This window comes from Corvus cornix, chromosome 19 (assembly GCF_000738735.6).
Source record: "Corvus cornix cornix isolate S_Up_H32 chromosome 19, ASM73873v5, whole genome shotgun sequence".
Classification (NCBI taxonomy): Eukaryota; Metazoa; Chordata; class Aves; order Passeriformes; family Corvidae; genus Corvus; species Corvus cornix.
This window is the reverse complement of record NC_046348.1, coordinates 8,794,715-8,810,971: the sequence shown is the minus strand read 5'-3', so window position 1 is coordinate 8,810,971 and position 16,257 is coordinate 8,794,715. Positions and strand designations below refer to the sequence as shown.

The window sequence follows — 16,257 nt, the reverse complement described above, 5'->3', positions numbered from 1 at the left end:
GCAGCCACGCGTGGGCGGCTCCCCCGCGGGGGCCAGCGGGCCCGGCCTGGCTCTGCCGGGCAAGCGGCTTCCCCCGGGGCCGGCGGTGCCACATCCCAGTGTTGCCGAGTGCCGCCGCCCGAGGAAAGACCACGGGCCGGATCCGGAGGGCCTGACCTCGCAGGTGGCTGTGTCCAGTGCTGGGCGAGGGGCAGGGGTTGGACATGGCCCCTGGTGCCGCGAGCTAACGTTGCACCTCTCTCCCCCAAGGAAATGCTCCAGGAGAAAAGCCTGTCTGAAACCGAGGAAGGGTTTCCAACAGCCCCCGCGCCCGGCCATGCGGACACCTCCGCCGGCTCCCCCGTCCTCGGCGTAGCCGGGGGGAGCACCACGCCGCTCAGCAGCCCGCAGCTCCCCGACCCTGAGCAGGTACGGACCATCCGGCCCCGCGTGCTGCCCTGCCCGCCAGCTGCGCCCTCACCCCCGCCACCAGCCCGGCCTGTAACCGCGCATCTACCCTGGCGACGACACGGGGAGGGATTGCGAGGAAAGCGCATTTTTCTTCACTTTTTTTTGCTTTTATATTTTGTTGTTATTATTTTGTTTTATTTTCCCTGTCCACAGCAGGCCACCCCGTGCCTGCTGTCGGTGCGCAGGGCGGTAAAGAGCGAGCACCGAGAGCCGCAGCCGCGTCCGACGGGTGGCAGAGCCGCCGCCGCTCCTCCCGGGGATGCGGCTCGGCAGGGGATTCACTGGGGTTTTTTCCAATCTCTAAATGAAACGCGACTTCTGTGACTTCGCCCAGCGCACAGCCGTGCCTCTGCGATGTTCCCAGCATCCCGTGGAATGCACAAAGTGCGGCCCTGGACACAGAGCCATTGTCCCTGTGGGTGTCCTCACGGCTGCTCCTGGCCCTGGTTTTTGGGAGCCTTAGGGCGAGTCTACCCCAACAGACTTTTTTTCCCCTAGGGAAAAAAAAAGAAAAAAAAGAAAAAAAAAATTCCATTTAGCCGCAGTGTCCTGCCTGGTTGTGAAAGTCTGCAATTAAAACCGGCCTCCGTTTGTTTCTCTTACTTTTGGCAAAGGGCAGTGGAATTTTTGAGACTCCATCCTCCTCCCGCACAGGCTGGTGGCTTTGCCTGGAGCCTCGGCTGCAGCGTGGGCCCTGGGTGTCCCCAGCCTCAGCCCTTCCACGGCCCTTCCCAGCCCTTCTCCCAGGTTTTCTCCATCGTTTCTTGCTGTTCTCATTATCTTTATTTTTTTACAGACAATAGAAAATATCAAAGTCTATCTCCATGAGAAGGAGCTATGGAAGAAATTTCATGAAGCTGGCACAGAAATGATAATAACCAAAGCAGGCAGGTTAGTAAAAATTCCCTGCAAACATGTATTGCTTCTGATCTCTATGAAATGTCCTGACTGGGTTTTGAATTGCCAAGACTGGGTTTTGCAGAGCTGCCACAGTCAGTGACATTTAAAAAATATTGTGATTGCAGATTTTAGTAAGATCATTTTTTCAGTGTAAACTGTACATATGTTTGAGTGTGGCAATTGGACTGTAGATGCAAGAAAATGTGGAGTCGTTTGGAATATTTAGTCCCGATTCTCTCTGGTAATTTTTTTTTTAATTATTTTTTAATTAGGATATTAGCATAATTGTGGCTTTATTTTTTTTTCCCCACAAAGCAAACCCCTTTCCCTTTTCTGTGTCGTGTATCAAGACCTGTGCTGGGATATTTTACACCAGAGTTTTAGGAGTACGAAGGTTCTTTTAATCTCAAAACTGAAAGAGAAATGGGTGCCACTTCTGGGTAAAAAAAAAATCTGTTTTCCCTTGGAAACAATCTATTATTTTTACCAAATTAGAGCCCCCTCAGTGTGCACACCCAGGGAGGGAGACCAGAGTCTCAAAGAGGCTTCAGTTCCCCAAAGGACTCAGCCCTGCATCTGCTCAGGGCTCCTTTCCTGCCCGGGCTGCTCTGGTGGGAGATAGCAGAATTAATGTCAGAAAATTAAGCATCAGAATTACACCTCAGACCATCACTGGCTCGGGAATCAGATAATTCCCAAGAAAATTAGCCGGGTGTCACCGTGGGCACCAAAGTATCTGTCCTTGGCTTCTGCGGCAGCGGGCTCGCCTCGCTGCTGCTGGGAAAGAAAAACTGAGGTGTTAAAATTTAATTCCAGCACAGCTGAGAAGTTCTGCCATGCCCTGCCATTGCTTGTTTCACACTGTGCTAGCGAGCTGTGCAGGCAGACTCAAACAGCGGGGAGAAAACAGAGAAAAAACCCCACAAATAATTTCTATGCATTCTTTATTTCTCTGTTGTCTCTGATCCTTCGTGCAGGGCAGCCAGGGGTGCTCATAGAGTGTGTGTGTGTGACTTTCCTCCCCTGTTTGTTGCTCACACTGTGAGACCCAGAACCCAGCCCTCGGCACTGGATTTTTGGGATTGGTGAGCGTTCTCCCTCTGCTTTCCTCTGTCCCGGCAGTGCTGCTCTATGCAGCAGCTGGTCGGTGTAGGGAAGTTGTACTCTAATAAGCAAGATATTCCCGTTAGTCCCCCTGGAGAGGGTGTGTACGTCCCGGGAATCTTCCATTTATTTGCTGTGTGGCTGTTTATGAAGTGATTGTGCAGGTAACTCTGTCCTTATCACACCCTATTTTGGTGTATAAAATCTCAGGGCTTGTTCTGCAGCGTCTGCTGATGGGAAGAGCCGGATTCATTTGGATAGGTCTGCTCCCTGAGTCAGCTCAGATGAGGGGATCAAGACCTCAGATATTTCACCCTTAATTTATAGTATCTGAGTGTGTCTGTGAGGGGAACGTGTAATATCTTTACCAAATTCTAGACCTTAAGCATCCCAAACGTGCATGTTATCTCTTTGTAAGTCTTAACGTGGGTTGTTTAAACAACTCCATATGTATAGGGCTCAGTCCCACATTCCTTGTCCGGTGGAGCTGGCAGCGCACCTTTCAGGAGGATGGGATGGGGAGTAGACCACAAGATGTACAAAACTTCGTGGTTTTTAAGTTACCCGAGCCAAATTCTCCAATTGCGAAAATCAGTGCAGCGCCATCGAGCTAAGAGAAATTTAAATTTCTTTTTAGAAACAGTTTTGAATTTAAAAAAAAAGAAAAAGGAAGAAATGGCTGAAATGCTGATGAATAACACGAAACAAAAGGACCTTTTTTTTTCACTGGGTTGGGCTGCAAATGGTGTCAAAATACAGGGCGAGGGCTTTCTTTTATCGGTGTTTTTAGCAGGTTTTTAGCAGCGAGGCACAGCCCCGGAGCCTCCGCAGCGGGACCGCAGCCCCCGCGCCGCCGGTGCCAGGACCGGGCTCGGTCTCCCAGCCCGGGCTGGGCTCTGAGGCAGCATCGACAGCAAAAATACACAAAATAATTAGCATGAGAATGGCCGAAACAGCGAACAGCTTAAATCCCGTGGCGGCTCGAGTCTCGGTCCATAGCGATGCCGCGCGTGGCCGTGCTGAGGGCAGGGCAGCCCACGAGCTGGAATCTGCTGGTAATCCCCATGCAAAGGACAAAATGAAAATTATTACTTCATGCAGATTTTATTTTACCCAAGCTATTTAAACAGAGAGTCGCAATAATAAACCTCCTCTTGACCCAATTAAAAAAACCCATGGCTAATGGAGATTTGTGTGCACTTGCATTTAGCATTGGGAGGGTGTGGAAAGAGGGAAAGCGGCTAATTGCAGGCACTAATTAGGACTCTAATCCCCCTCCCAGCAGGCACAGAGATGCCCCTGAATGCCGTTAGTTGAAATCATTTAAACGTAGGTCTGTCTGACCTCAAGGGGCACAAACGAAAAGAAATGGAAGCCTGATTTTTAAATTTCAAACAACAAAAAAAAAGAGTGACTTTAATGACAAGTTCACTCAATGGAGAGGAAATGTAAAGCTCAGCGGAAGCGTTAATTCCATGGCAATGGTGTAAAATAGCTTTTTTGTATAAACAAGGCAAATATTGATAACTTAGTTGGGGGGAAAGGGGGAGTCATTTGTTTCATTCTTTGTAGAGCTCCACAGAACGAGCCAACTATAAATTATCGAGAATTTAGGGCTGAGAATTACTTTAGGGGATTATTACTGCCTCTTAGGACTGATCTGTAGGAGATACTAGGAGAACACAGCAAGCTCAGCATTGAAATAGAAATCATGTTGTTGCCAAGAAAGTTTGATTTATAAAGTGGAAACATCTTTAAAATGCACTCGCTATCTTTTTAATGTCCGACTGCTTCATTGTGGGAGGGGAAAAAAAAAGAGATTATTTTATATTAAAAGGATCATCAAAAGATAAAAAGTTTATGTTAGCAAAGTTTCCTGAACTTTGGAGAAAAGCGCTCAGATCCCTTAGAGCACCCGTGGCAGCGCCCGCAGGATGGGCGCCGGCTCCATCCCTCAGAGCCTTCCTCTCCTTCCTCCTCTTTGAGGTTTGCTCTAATTACGGATTTCTCCTCCAGAGGATTATCCGGTGATGGTTTTAAAAGGCTGAATGGATGCGGTGCAGAGATTGCCGCGTCCCCGGCGCTGCCTGGAGCGCTGGGTACCCGCGGGCTGCCCAAACCGGAGGGGAACGGGAGGAAAAGCGGCAGCCACGGGTGATCCCTTCAGGCACTGCCCTGCTGGCGAGGGGCGTTTTGCAGGGCAGGTTTTTCGGGAGGCAGAGGGAATCCCGTTGTTCGGGGGGCTGGGAGCAGCCCCTCTCCGTGGAACCCCGGCGGGGCGGCCGCTCCTGGTCCACGCTCCAGCATCCCGGTTCCGTCCCTGCTCTCACCCAGCTGGGGCACTTTCCAGGGATGGGGGAATGAGTCCAGCACCCACAGCGAGCTGTGCATGCCTGGTTTTGGAAATAATTTTTCACAAACCCTCCCGTGTATATATATGCACATACACATATGTGTGTGTTAAAACAAACAAAAAACCTTCCAAAACCAAACCAACCAAAAAAATCCCTCCCCCCAGAAAAAATATTTAACCAAAAAATACCCTAAAAACCACCACCACTGAAAAGTTCCAGTCGATGAGGTCCTGTTCAATCAAATTAATCAAATCAATCTAGATGCTAATAAAGGGCACAGGGTGTATTAGAGGATGCAGATGCAGCTGCACATCTGGAGTCCTCCCCTCTGGCCGCCCTGCTGTGGGGGCATCGCTCTGTCCTAGCAGGGTGCACACCTTTCCTGTGGGATTTTAGGAATTCCATAGTTGTGAAATTGTACAAGGGGTGGGGAAAGCAGAAAGCAAATGAGGGACTTCATTATAAATCTGGCTTTCCGATTTCATTCTCTTGCTTTTATGTGCTATTATTTAACTGAACAATTGTGAATTTTTTTGTAGCTCATGGCAAACCATTCTTTGTGAAATCTCATCTTTCAGACTTTATTTCTGCTGGAAGTTAATCTTTGCTTCCACAGTGTTCCTGGCTCAGGATTTCTTCTTTCTGTTAGATTATTTATTTAGCTGTTCCCTAGGTTTTTTGCCATGGTGCCAGTCTTTGCAGCATTGCAATTTCTATCCAGGTATTGCCAAGGACAAACAGTTTGATAAAGCTTTTGTCTAAGCAGTAAAAAATGCCAGTTCACAGGATGCCTGGTCACTTTTTTGTGAGCAGTTCCTGAAGAGAAAATAACATGTCATTTCTCTGTGGTAGCAGAACCATCCCTGAGATGTAACAGGAGGCTCGAGATACTGAATTTGAGTTTTGGCTGGAGTGCAGGATGTGCACAGGTACAAAGACAGCTTTGGTCTCTATGGTAGCAGGTTTTAAGAAGCGTATGTAGGAAAATGCTGCAGAGGAAAAAAATAGAATCAATAAAGCAGCTTGCATGTGTGGAAAAGATGCAAATCCTCTTTAGATGTTCAAGTTTCATTTTAAAAGTGGCTTATTTCAGTTGAAAAAAAATCTGTTCCTAATCAACTTTAGTAAACCAAAATAAAACTAGTTTTTAGGACATCAAGGTCTGAAGAAGTATAAATGCTTTGGCTAAGCTGGTGCAGCTTTCCTGTGTGAATAATCCTTTAAAAGTTAAATTTTCCATGGCTCTGTGGGGCATATGGATGCCCAGTTCTCATTACAATTAAAGGGAAATATTTGTCCAGAATCTTTTGAGGCAGTTACAAGAATTTCTGCTGAAGGTTTTTGATCCAAAAGCAAACCTTAATGTCCAAGATCAACGAAGGAATGTGAGCCGTCAATTTAAAACATAGAAATAAAATAGATATTTGAGGAATGTTTGATCTGCTTGCTCCTAAATTTGGGGTCCTGGAATTATCCTGTTCGGGCAAACTCCTGCTTTTAGAGAAAAAGCAGGAGCAAACTCCAATGGCTCTTGGCTGTGCTGCTAAAGTTGTCGACAGCTTTGGCAAGGGAGACAGAGCTTGTGCACGCCGAGCAGGGCAGGGATGGGAATTTAGTTCCTAATACACTTCTCTCTTCAAGCAGCAATCCCTGCTTTTTAAAGACATGGGATGTTCATGGTTAAGGGTGTTCCCAAAGCTTTCCCTGCTTGTCCTTACACTGGAGCTGTGGCAGGGTGAGGGGAGGCTTTGGTCAAGGCCAGACCAGCTGGGGAAGGTCCCAACCGCTGCTGGGGCTCTGCTGCTGCCTCAAAGGCTCCTGGACACTGGGGCTATGGATCCACCAGTGCCGAGGCTGCCTCGGCTCCTCCGAAGCCCACGTGGAGCAGGAGGGGCTGCACTGCCGAGGGAGCTGGGCTGGAGAGGGAGCAAACCTGCCCTGAACTGCTGTTGGTGGCCACGCTCCTGCCCAGGTTCTCTCTGAGGCACCTTTGTGCTGTGCTGCTGGTGCTGCTGGCACCACCTCTCCCATCCTCAGGCACGTTGGGACCTTCAGCTGCGGCAAAATGAAAGCCCAGAGAAGCAGCCCGTGGCCAGGAGCCTGCCTGTGCCTCGAGTCACCATGGGGCAAAGAGAGGAAATGTTTCTAGACCATGAAAGCAGCCATCCAGCTAACCAAGTTCTCAAGTATGTGAGAAACAATGTTTTATTTAAAAATTAGATGTGCTAGCCAGAAGGAAAAAATACAACCTCGCCATTCCAAAATATAAAAATCCCTTAACTGTCTGACCTTCTCATCACTAGGTCATGGTCCTGCCACCAGATAAATCTCTCCTATCTGCCCATAGACTGAGAGTTCAATGTTGCTTGTGTTAGTGACAGTGAATTTGGGGCTGAAAAATGAACTACTGATGAGAACTCCTGTTGAACCTGTATTGTTTGTTATTCTGAGGCAAGGATCTGGCATGGGCTAATCCAGCACTTCAAAGTTAACTGCTCTTACTTTGTATACAGAGCGTCATAACGGAGTGGCGTGGGTGATAAGAGAAATAAGGGACTGAGGGTTAGGATATACTGGGAAAATGGGACCCTGTTGAAAAACTCTTTGATCTCTCTAAAGTATTTTCTGAAAGCAAGAATCTATCAAAAAGGAAATGCCATTTAAAAGGCTAAAAGAAACAGCTGACATCCCCAAATTTGTTTCAATCTGCCCTGGAGAATATTATTTTTAAAGATGCGTTAAGTCAGTGGAAGAAATACTTGTCAAAAGAAGGGCAATTAGAAAAAAATGAAGAAAGGTCATCAGGACAGAGACATAGTTCTTGAAGCCTCCGGACACCATTCTTTTCCCTTCTCACAATGAAGACAAGGAGAAGCATCCTCAAGCAGCCATGGCCAATTCTCAAGAAGAATTTGGGGCCACATTAGTTGTTTTCAGGGATGCAGGTGTGTCATCTGCCTCGGTGTTCTGAAACCATCTCTGGTGGCATCTCAGCATGCCCAGCAGGTTCTGAGGAGGTGGTTGCGCAGCCATGACATGGCTTGTTAGCCAAGATGTTGAGTGAGCAGTACTTTTCTGATCCTTCTGCAGCCTGATCTGCCACAGGCAGCACCTTCCCAGGCAGCACCACACAGGAGCTTCCAAAAATCAGTCACTGCTTTACTTGACCACCCCAAAAGGAAGGACTGTAAAATCTTTGTCTGTCTTTGGAAATCTTTGTCTTATTGTCTTAAAAAATAGAACTTCAGCTAGTAAGTGCTTGGGGATGTTTTTAGCCCCTTGAAAGGACAGAAAGAAGCACGCTGTAGTATCTGAAGGACCATCCACATTCAGGGATGTGCAATGAGCACCAGTCCTCATAAACCCATGGGCCTCAGAGAGCACTGACAGCCTTGTCCATGGTGAGGACATGGCTTGAGTTGCTCAGGTGTTTTGTTTCCATGCAGTTTCCTCTATGGAAATACTGTTTGAATTCCCTCCTTACCCTGTGCTGGTCAGAGACATCCCTTCCCAGCTAATGCATCCACAGGGACATCAGGAATGGTGTTGGCATCTAAGTGAAGGCCAGATTAAATCCTGGTGAGCAGGAGGCCAGTGAGGGTTTGTCGCTGATGTGCAGCGTGGCACAGCACAGCCACGGCTCAGAGGAGTATTTGAGCTCCTCAGTCAGCTCTGATCCTCTCCACTTTTCTGGTTTGCTATCCACTGCCCAAAAAATAAGATTTTATTGCACATGGGAGCTTTGCAGCCACCCATCTCTCCAGGATCAACCAGACCTGCTCATATGGGGATTAAAATACATGTGAGATGCCCACAAAGAGGCCAAGCTTGAAAGGCTGGGAACTGCTGCCCCAAAGGAAAGCAAAGCTTTCCTCTTATCGCTCACTTCCAAATCCAACCAGCCAATTACACATCAATTAAACTTTGTTTGAACATAATAGAAGCTTTGGCTCCATGTCAGCAGCTGCTCCACGGTTAAGGGGATTGGATAGTAATAGTATAAATAAATAAACAAGAGATGCTTATTCTAACAGTTCATTTTAAAACAATTTGTGAATATCATGTAGAGATAAAATGTGCCTAGCATAAACTTAGCTAAGCAGTGACTGCTTCATTATCAGAACAAATAATTCACTAGCACATCATCTTTGAAGCTTGGGAGGCCTGTGGAATTGTGCTGCTTGTTTATTTTCCTGGCTTTTACTGTTTTTGCTACATTTCATCTGCAGGGAAGGGTTTAGCTGGGGCTGTGGCAGTGTGGTGCCAAGCTCTGGTGATGCCAACCCTACTCTCACTGCCCATGGTCCCCAGAGCCAGGCTCAGCCCCTCTGCTCTCCCCAGAGCATCACTGGGTGCCAGACTGTGAGATTTTAATGCCATGTGGGGTGTCCTGCTCACACAGGAGGCACCGTAGCCTTTCCCCACGATCGCTTTCTTTGAGGGTGCCTTTCTCTTGTGAGCATAAAAACTGATGTAAGGTTTGACCTGTGAAGGGCAGTGAGAGCTGCAGTGCAGGGAGTAGGACAGGAACGTGCCTGTCCAAGCCACTAAACCCAGCAGAGAGCTTTGAGGGGCACACAAGGCCCTCAGGACAGGTCTGGATGGTCCCTTCTGCTCTGGCCGGAGCTGGAGGGAGGGAGGGAGAAATGGGTTTGAATGTGCCTATAATTGGGGTCCTACCAATTTGGTGTTTTGCAGAAGAGGCTGCTGGGTCTGGTGCTTGGCTGCTTGTGCTGCATCCCTTGTGTGTCACACGGGTGTTCCGAGGGCTCGTGGCCGGTCCCTGGGTGGGCAGGGGAGCTGTGGGGCTGGTGGTGGCTGCTGGGCCCTGCTCCCTGAGTGGCCCTGCTGTCTCTGCCTAAGGTGTGCTGCTGGGTTGGACACACACCTGGTGTGGCTTTCAAAAAAAGCAGTATAAATTGGAAGGAAATTGGTCCAGTGCTGGATGTCCCCACCCCAGGGATGGTGTTGTCATTGGCATTGGTTGTTCAGGGCATTTGCTCCAGCCCATGGACCCTGTGTCCAAACAGGTTTTGGGTCGGAACAAAAGATGATGAAGCCAGGAATTGCTGCAGTTAATATCCTCAGTATTGGTGGTTCAAACTTCACCAGAGAGTTGGGTTTTGCTGTGCTGCACTCGTGCTCAACACTGAACCTCGCTGAGCTGCCCCATTTGCCCAGGCAGGGCTGCAGCTCCCCTTGGCACAGGAGGTGCCCTGAGGAGCAGATGCCACCTGCTTGCAGATGCTCCTCAGGAAGCCCCAAATTCCCATTTTTTGTCCCCCAGTTTCTGTGCAGCAAAGCTCTCCCCCAGTTTGGAGCCATGCAGGAAGGAGGGTGGATAAAACGGATCTGCCTGGGTCTTGCTTCAGACCTCCCACCAAAGCCAGGCTGAGCTTTCCCAGAGCTTGGCAAGACATTGGCAAGTTTTATTGCAGCACTGGGTGATTCTTGTGCCTCTGCTGGTCCCCGAGCAATGGATGATGAAGCAACCTATTGTCCAGGAGCTGGCCAGAGTGGAGCATCCTCCGTGGAGCCGCCCATCCGCCCTGGAGCTCCTGCCGGCACAGAGCTGCCAGAGGGGCTGCTCATGCAAAGCTACTGCTGAGCTGCAGCTTCTCGTGGCTGTGAGTAGCTCCATTGACCTGTAGTAAATTTGGGGAAGCAGGCAGGTTTTTGGCCCCTTCCCAGGGCTGACAGGGAGCTCTATAGAGCCACTGTAGGTACGGCCTCGCTCCCGGGCAGGGCTGGTGCAGCCCGGTGCCTCCATCGTGGTTTTCTGCTCCCTTCTTTCAAATGGGACATTTAATAAGGGCCAGGACATGATATTAGGTGCTGTCTCTTGCTTTTTTTTTCTTTTTAATTCAGTCTCTATGACTGCATTTCCTTGGCCCCAGCTCTCGGGTTTGTCATGCCTTCCCACCAGAAATGCACAACCCATGTTTGTATCATATTGCGAAGAGATATTTACTAAACGAGCCTCTGCCAAGGGGTTGAGAAATATGTTTTCATTAAGAAAATTAAACTGACAAGTCCCTGGACAGCACATTAGTCGCATATTTTTTATTTAAGGCCAAAATGCAGCAGCTAATAATAATGATGAAATGTCCACGCACAGCCAAATTACTAAAATCTACCCTGTGTTTTCCTGGAAAAGAATGTGGAGAGTTGGCAAACTTGGTTGTAGCTGGGTCTGTGGACTGCTGAGTACAATGCTACCACTGCGAGATAGTGAGTGGTTTGCAAGTTAAGCAACACCTTCAATCAGATGTGAGTCCCCATTTGTTATCCTTAAAGAATTTCAGCTGTATATATTATAGTAGTACTTTGGCTCTTTGTATTTATTTTAGAGGGCTATACTAAAGAACATTATAAACTCAGGCATGTCCATGCTATATGAACTCCATATGCTGAAGCTTAATTTTAAATGCCATTAAAAAAGCACTTAACATTTACAATATATCAGTTCAGCTACTTTAGCAGCTTGGATGTTCTACAGTAAATGAAATGATTGAGGAAAAAAGAAATTCAGAAGCTCAATGTTATAAAAATCCCCAGTGCAGGTATGACAAACTGTCAAATTGTGTCCATCTCATTTCTGGTTTTTAATAATTTTCTCCCCTTTTTTTTCTTTTTTTGTTTCATTTTTAAATGCCATTTTAAGACCTAATTAAAAAAAAAAAATCTTGGCATTCAGATTGGATTCCTTATACAATTTTTTTCAATGTGTGAATTGGGCTGTGTATTCACAAATTGAAATGTCCTACTGTATTTACCCAGGTGCTTACCTGTAGGAGGACAAGGTTAAGAGGAGTGCAGAGTTTATGAATGAAAATCAAAGAGGGACATTGGTAAACCACCCCTATTTAGTCCAGGCTAATTACATGGTAAACATCTGGAATTTATGCAGGGCGGTTAAAAGAGTCAATTGAAACGAATTTGAACAGGGCCCATTTTGTTGCCTTCTCCCCAAGCAGCGACAAAATGCTGCTGCAGACCTGGACCAGCTCAGGAAAAGAGGGATAAAGTGGGGGACAAAGTGGCCTCGATGTCTGATGGAGAAATGGCATCAGGATTTGGGCCCATCTTAATTCACGTAAATAGAAGGAGTCCAGGATGAGGCAGTTCTCATCCTCCATCCCCTTGTGCTGACGGGAAGGAGAACTTTGTGTCCTGGCCGGTGGCTGCAAAGCTGTGGTGAGCCAGTTTGCTCTATTGACTTGGGTGTTTTTACTGGATGAGGAGGAGGTGGGGAAGATGAAGCCAAGAAAATAGTTACTCTGAGGATGTGAAGTGCCTAATCCTGCAAATCCTGGCTGCTGACACAGTCTCAAGGGATTGGGAAGCCCATGGCAGTGTCAGTATCCCTTTGGGCCATCTCCTTTGGATTGCAAGACCAGACTGCGATGGAATCTGCTGTTTTCCCAGCCACAGCTTTATAAAAAGATATTATTTAGTATCACAAAGACTCTTTAGGTCTGTAAGACATGTAAATGTTCTGTAGTGATGCCCTGGTTTGTGTGGCTCTCTGGTTTGGTGTTGGTTGCTGAAGCCAGTGGGATGGGCACATTTGGTGGGAAGTTCTGCCATGCTCGTGGCTCCAGCAAGGTTTAATGGGCGTGCTGTGCATTTGGGAAATCTGGGAGGGCAAGAGGAGCCTGTCTGCACCACCACATGGTTTAACCCTTTGTCTCCCACAGGCTTTGTTGATCCTCAGTTCTCAGTTTGTTGGAGGGAACACAGGAGTAGTGGGGGACCTGGTTGATATTAGGATCGTGTGAATGACAAAGCATGTCTCATTTTCCTCTGAAATCTAGTCAGGTCTCCTGACTTTCCAAACACTTCCGCAGCAGCAAGAAATCTGCAATTTTGATGCTGCCATAAGCCAGGTAGAGCTTCCTGTAGAAGTGAGGGCTCCTTGTCCAAGCCTCCCACAAACAGGGGTGTGTTGATCCCCCCATATCTCTCTCTGCACTTTCCTTTTCCTGGCACTGCCCCATAGCCCCCCTTCACTATACCCTCATCAAAATTTGTGCCCCCTTTTGCACTCTCTCGAAAGAGAGAGTTTAATTCAGGGGACATAAAAGCAGCAATATTTTGTAGCTCATTTGTCCTCACGTGAATTCACTTGATGGTGGATCTGTTTTCTGGGCTGCTGCTCCACGCTTCCATCGTTCCAGTGCTTTGTGATAAGTTCCAGTGCTTCCAGTGCTAACGTGATACCCCTCTGCTTTTCCTAAGGAGGATGTTTCCCAGTTACAAGGTCAAAGTGACTGGAATGAACCCCAAGACCAAGTACATTTTGTTGATCGACATCGTCCCAGCCGACGACCACCGGTACAAATTCTGTGACAATAAATGGTAAGACAACACTTCTGTTTGCCTTCTTTTCCATAGGAAAATTGCATTTGGATCAACCATCTGTCATGCAAACTTAGAAACCGGCATAAACACCTTCCCATGGGAAGGATGCCAACATCCTGGAGCTCTTTTTGGTGGAGCAATGGTGGACACAAGAGCCAGGGCTGGAAGTTTAAAGGAGACAAATAGAAAATGAAATATTATTAACAGGCTGGGTGATTAACTGCTGGAAAAAAGTGCTGCTGGGGATGGTGAGTTGTCCATCCCCAAAGTGCTCTAGGCTGGGGAGTTTTCTTGGAGAAGATGCTTTAGGACAAGCACAGGTTATCCTACACGTGCAGTGTAGGAGGGTAAAACCACAGCCTGCCTTGTACCAGAGGCTGGACAGGATGATCATTTTGGCCCTCAAAATTAGGTCTCTATGTGACTCAAGAAAAGTTTTAAATTCCTTTCTTCTATAGTAATATTTTGCTTTTAGGAGAGCAGCTATAAAGTGAAATGTGGGGTGGTTTACTCAGAGCCCTGATTGTCTTCTGTTATTTTTCCCTTCCTTTCCCAGTGAAGTTACTTACCCAAGAGGCAGCTGGGATTTTTGCTTTCTGACAAAGGAAACGTGTTGTTTTCTCTTTTGATTTCCCCCCACAAAATGCCGGGCAGCCTCCCTCACTGCCACTATTCGCTGTGGTTTCCCCAAACCCTTCCACCGGCTGCTGCCTGGTGAAAAACAGTGGAAAATTTCACAGGGAACGAGGCCGGTGACATCCCAGAAAGCAGTAATAATTTACTTGCACTTAAACTGGCTGCTCCAGTTTAAAAACAAAATCCCTTTTCCGTGTGCTTTTGTCCCGGAATGCCGCTGGGGAAGAGGAGTGGAATGAGGGTCTCTGTGCCACAGTGGCCACTTCATGTGTTTCAGACATTGAACCCGAGATGATGGATAGTTGTTAACTCTGTTTAATTTAGTTTTTGCCAGCCCTAGAGCTGTTTCTCCGTTTCCTTTTATTGCTGTGGAAAGTTTCTGTTGTTTTTGGTAATATTACTTTTATTGGGGTTTTATAAGAGGAGAACAATGTGGAGTAATGAGGGCGTTGCCACTAAATGATGTCTCATGGCTGGGCCTTGTGTCCATGAGAGCTGGTGGTGGTGTGGGGCAAGGGGAACTGCAAAAGGGTACTGGGAGCAGCCCCAGAGTGGGAAGCAGCCCCTTCCCACTGGGAAAGGCTGTGAAGGGTGCAGCCACACCAGTTCCACTCTTGCCCACAGGTACTTTCTCCTGGGGAGCTGTTCAGGGCCATCTCCCTTTGCAGAAAGTTCTTTGAAGGCTTCCAAAAACCCAGACAAGATCTCCTCCTTGACCAGTGCCAATGTGGAGACACTGCCCCAAGGAAATTCAACGTGGGAGCAGGGATGGGGTTACTCTGCCAGCCTGTGATGCTGAAACAAGGATCCCAAAAACCCCATGGGCAGCAGGAGCCTCCCCCAGTCCCCGTGTCCCAGTGCATCCCCCTAGGGCTGGCGAGAGGGTCGCTGGGATGCATCCAGGGACAAAAAGCTCTCCTGTGCCTGGGCTGTGCCAAGGTGATGCCATCTGTCCCTCTGTGTTTGCAGGATGGTGGCCGGGAAGGCCGAGCCGGCCATGCCAGGCCGGCTGTACGTGCACCCCGACTCCCCGGCCACGGGAGCCCACTGGATGCGGCAGCTGGTGTCCTTCCAGAAGCTAAAACTCACCAACAACCACCTGGATCCCTTTGGACATGTAAGAGAGACGCTCTGCAAGGGGTTTGGGCCTGCAATGCTGAGTTTGTGTCTGGGCTGCTGGGCGGGATGTCACAGTTCATTTAATCATAAGGAACAACAGTGTTTTGTGCTGTGGGAGGTGTTTAATGCGAAGGGAAGGGTCCATGTGCTTCCCCTGCTCTTGGAAACACAGCCATGACTGGCTCAGTTGTGTCCTGCTGGATGCTACCGACATTTTCTTTTGTGCCCAGGAACTTTCCAGGCAGTGCTGTGGGATTTTGAGCCCGGCACGTGGTACATGCAGCTCACAGAAACAGGTTGCATAAACTCCTGATTTTCCAAGCTGGCTTTGGCAGCCCTATAAAAGATGAAGTATTTTATTTGGAAAATCTTGATTCATGTGTATTGGGAATGCAGAGGTGGGGAGCACACAGTTATCTTCCCCAATGCATTTAATAACTCAGACCAAGGACCCTTCCAGCCTGCCAGGAGAGTGAGTGCTCAGATACTGCATATAAAAACACAGACCTGTCTGGTTTGCACAATTTGAGCTGAAAGTCACATAAAAATAAACTGTCCTTGGTGAGAGGAAGGGAAGAGAGTTTAAAATTCTTCTAGGTATAGAGCCATCAGCTCCTCTTTGTACCACAGGTAAGAGAATCTAATTTATATCATCAAAATGTGATTTTTAACCTGATGGTGTTTTAAGCAGCAGCAGTTTGGGAGGCAAGGGAGGCTGTGAGAAGGGTGCAGAGTGGGAAGGGGTGTATCTGTCTTGCTTAAAGTGATTGTGCATCGAGCCTCTAAAGAGCAGCTTTTCATTTGGAGTCCACATCCTGATGCCTCCCAAAGCTGTCCAGAAAGTGCAATTCTGAAACAGCTAAATCAGCTGGAGCTTTAGGGGGTTGACTCCATAGGCAGGATGACCCCACCAGCTTAAAACACTGCTAAAAATCCAGAATTTTTGCCAGTGTTTGTAATTTTTTGCAGATTTTGAGCTTCCGAAAGCCGTGCGTTGGTGCCGCGCGTCGCCGGTGCCACAGGGACCCGGTGATAACCCAGCCCCGCGCTGGGCCCTGACCCCCTCCCCAACCTACTGACCCCACTGAAACATGTGTGAACTTCAAAGGCTCCCCGGCACCATTTAATGCTGCTGTTATTAATCACAGCCCATCTCTGCTCCCCCTGAAGGGGGGAAGCACCACGGAAATGAAATGAAACAACTGCATCAGGGCTCGCACAGTAAAAGTGTCACAGAGCCACTCCTGCCACCGTTTCGGTGCCACAGCCATCCCGACCCCCTGGCTTCGCACGTGGCACTTTTTGCTCTCTGTTTTTCTCTTGGTTAACT

The 16,257-nt window shown here is 48.1% G+C and overlaps 1 protein-coding gene across 1 annotated transcript in view; it reads left to right on the top strand.

The window, feature by feature from the left end:
- The window catches only part of TBX4 (T-box transcription factor 4), a 33,102-nt gene continuing 16,845 nt past the window's right edge, over positions 1–16,257 (top strand). Inside the window, exons 1-4 of the mRNA XM_039563120.1 lie at positions 1–408; positions 1,247–1,341; positions 13,050–13,169; positions 14,778–14,925. Of these exons, the coding sequence (XP_039419054.1) occupies positions 253–408; positions 1,247–1,341; positions 13,050–13,169; positions 14,778–14,925 (519 nt within the window). The 5' untranslated portion in view covers positions 1–252. The remainder of the gene's footprint in view (positions 409–1,246; positions 1,342–13,049; positions 13,170–14,777; positions 14,926–16,257) is intronic.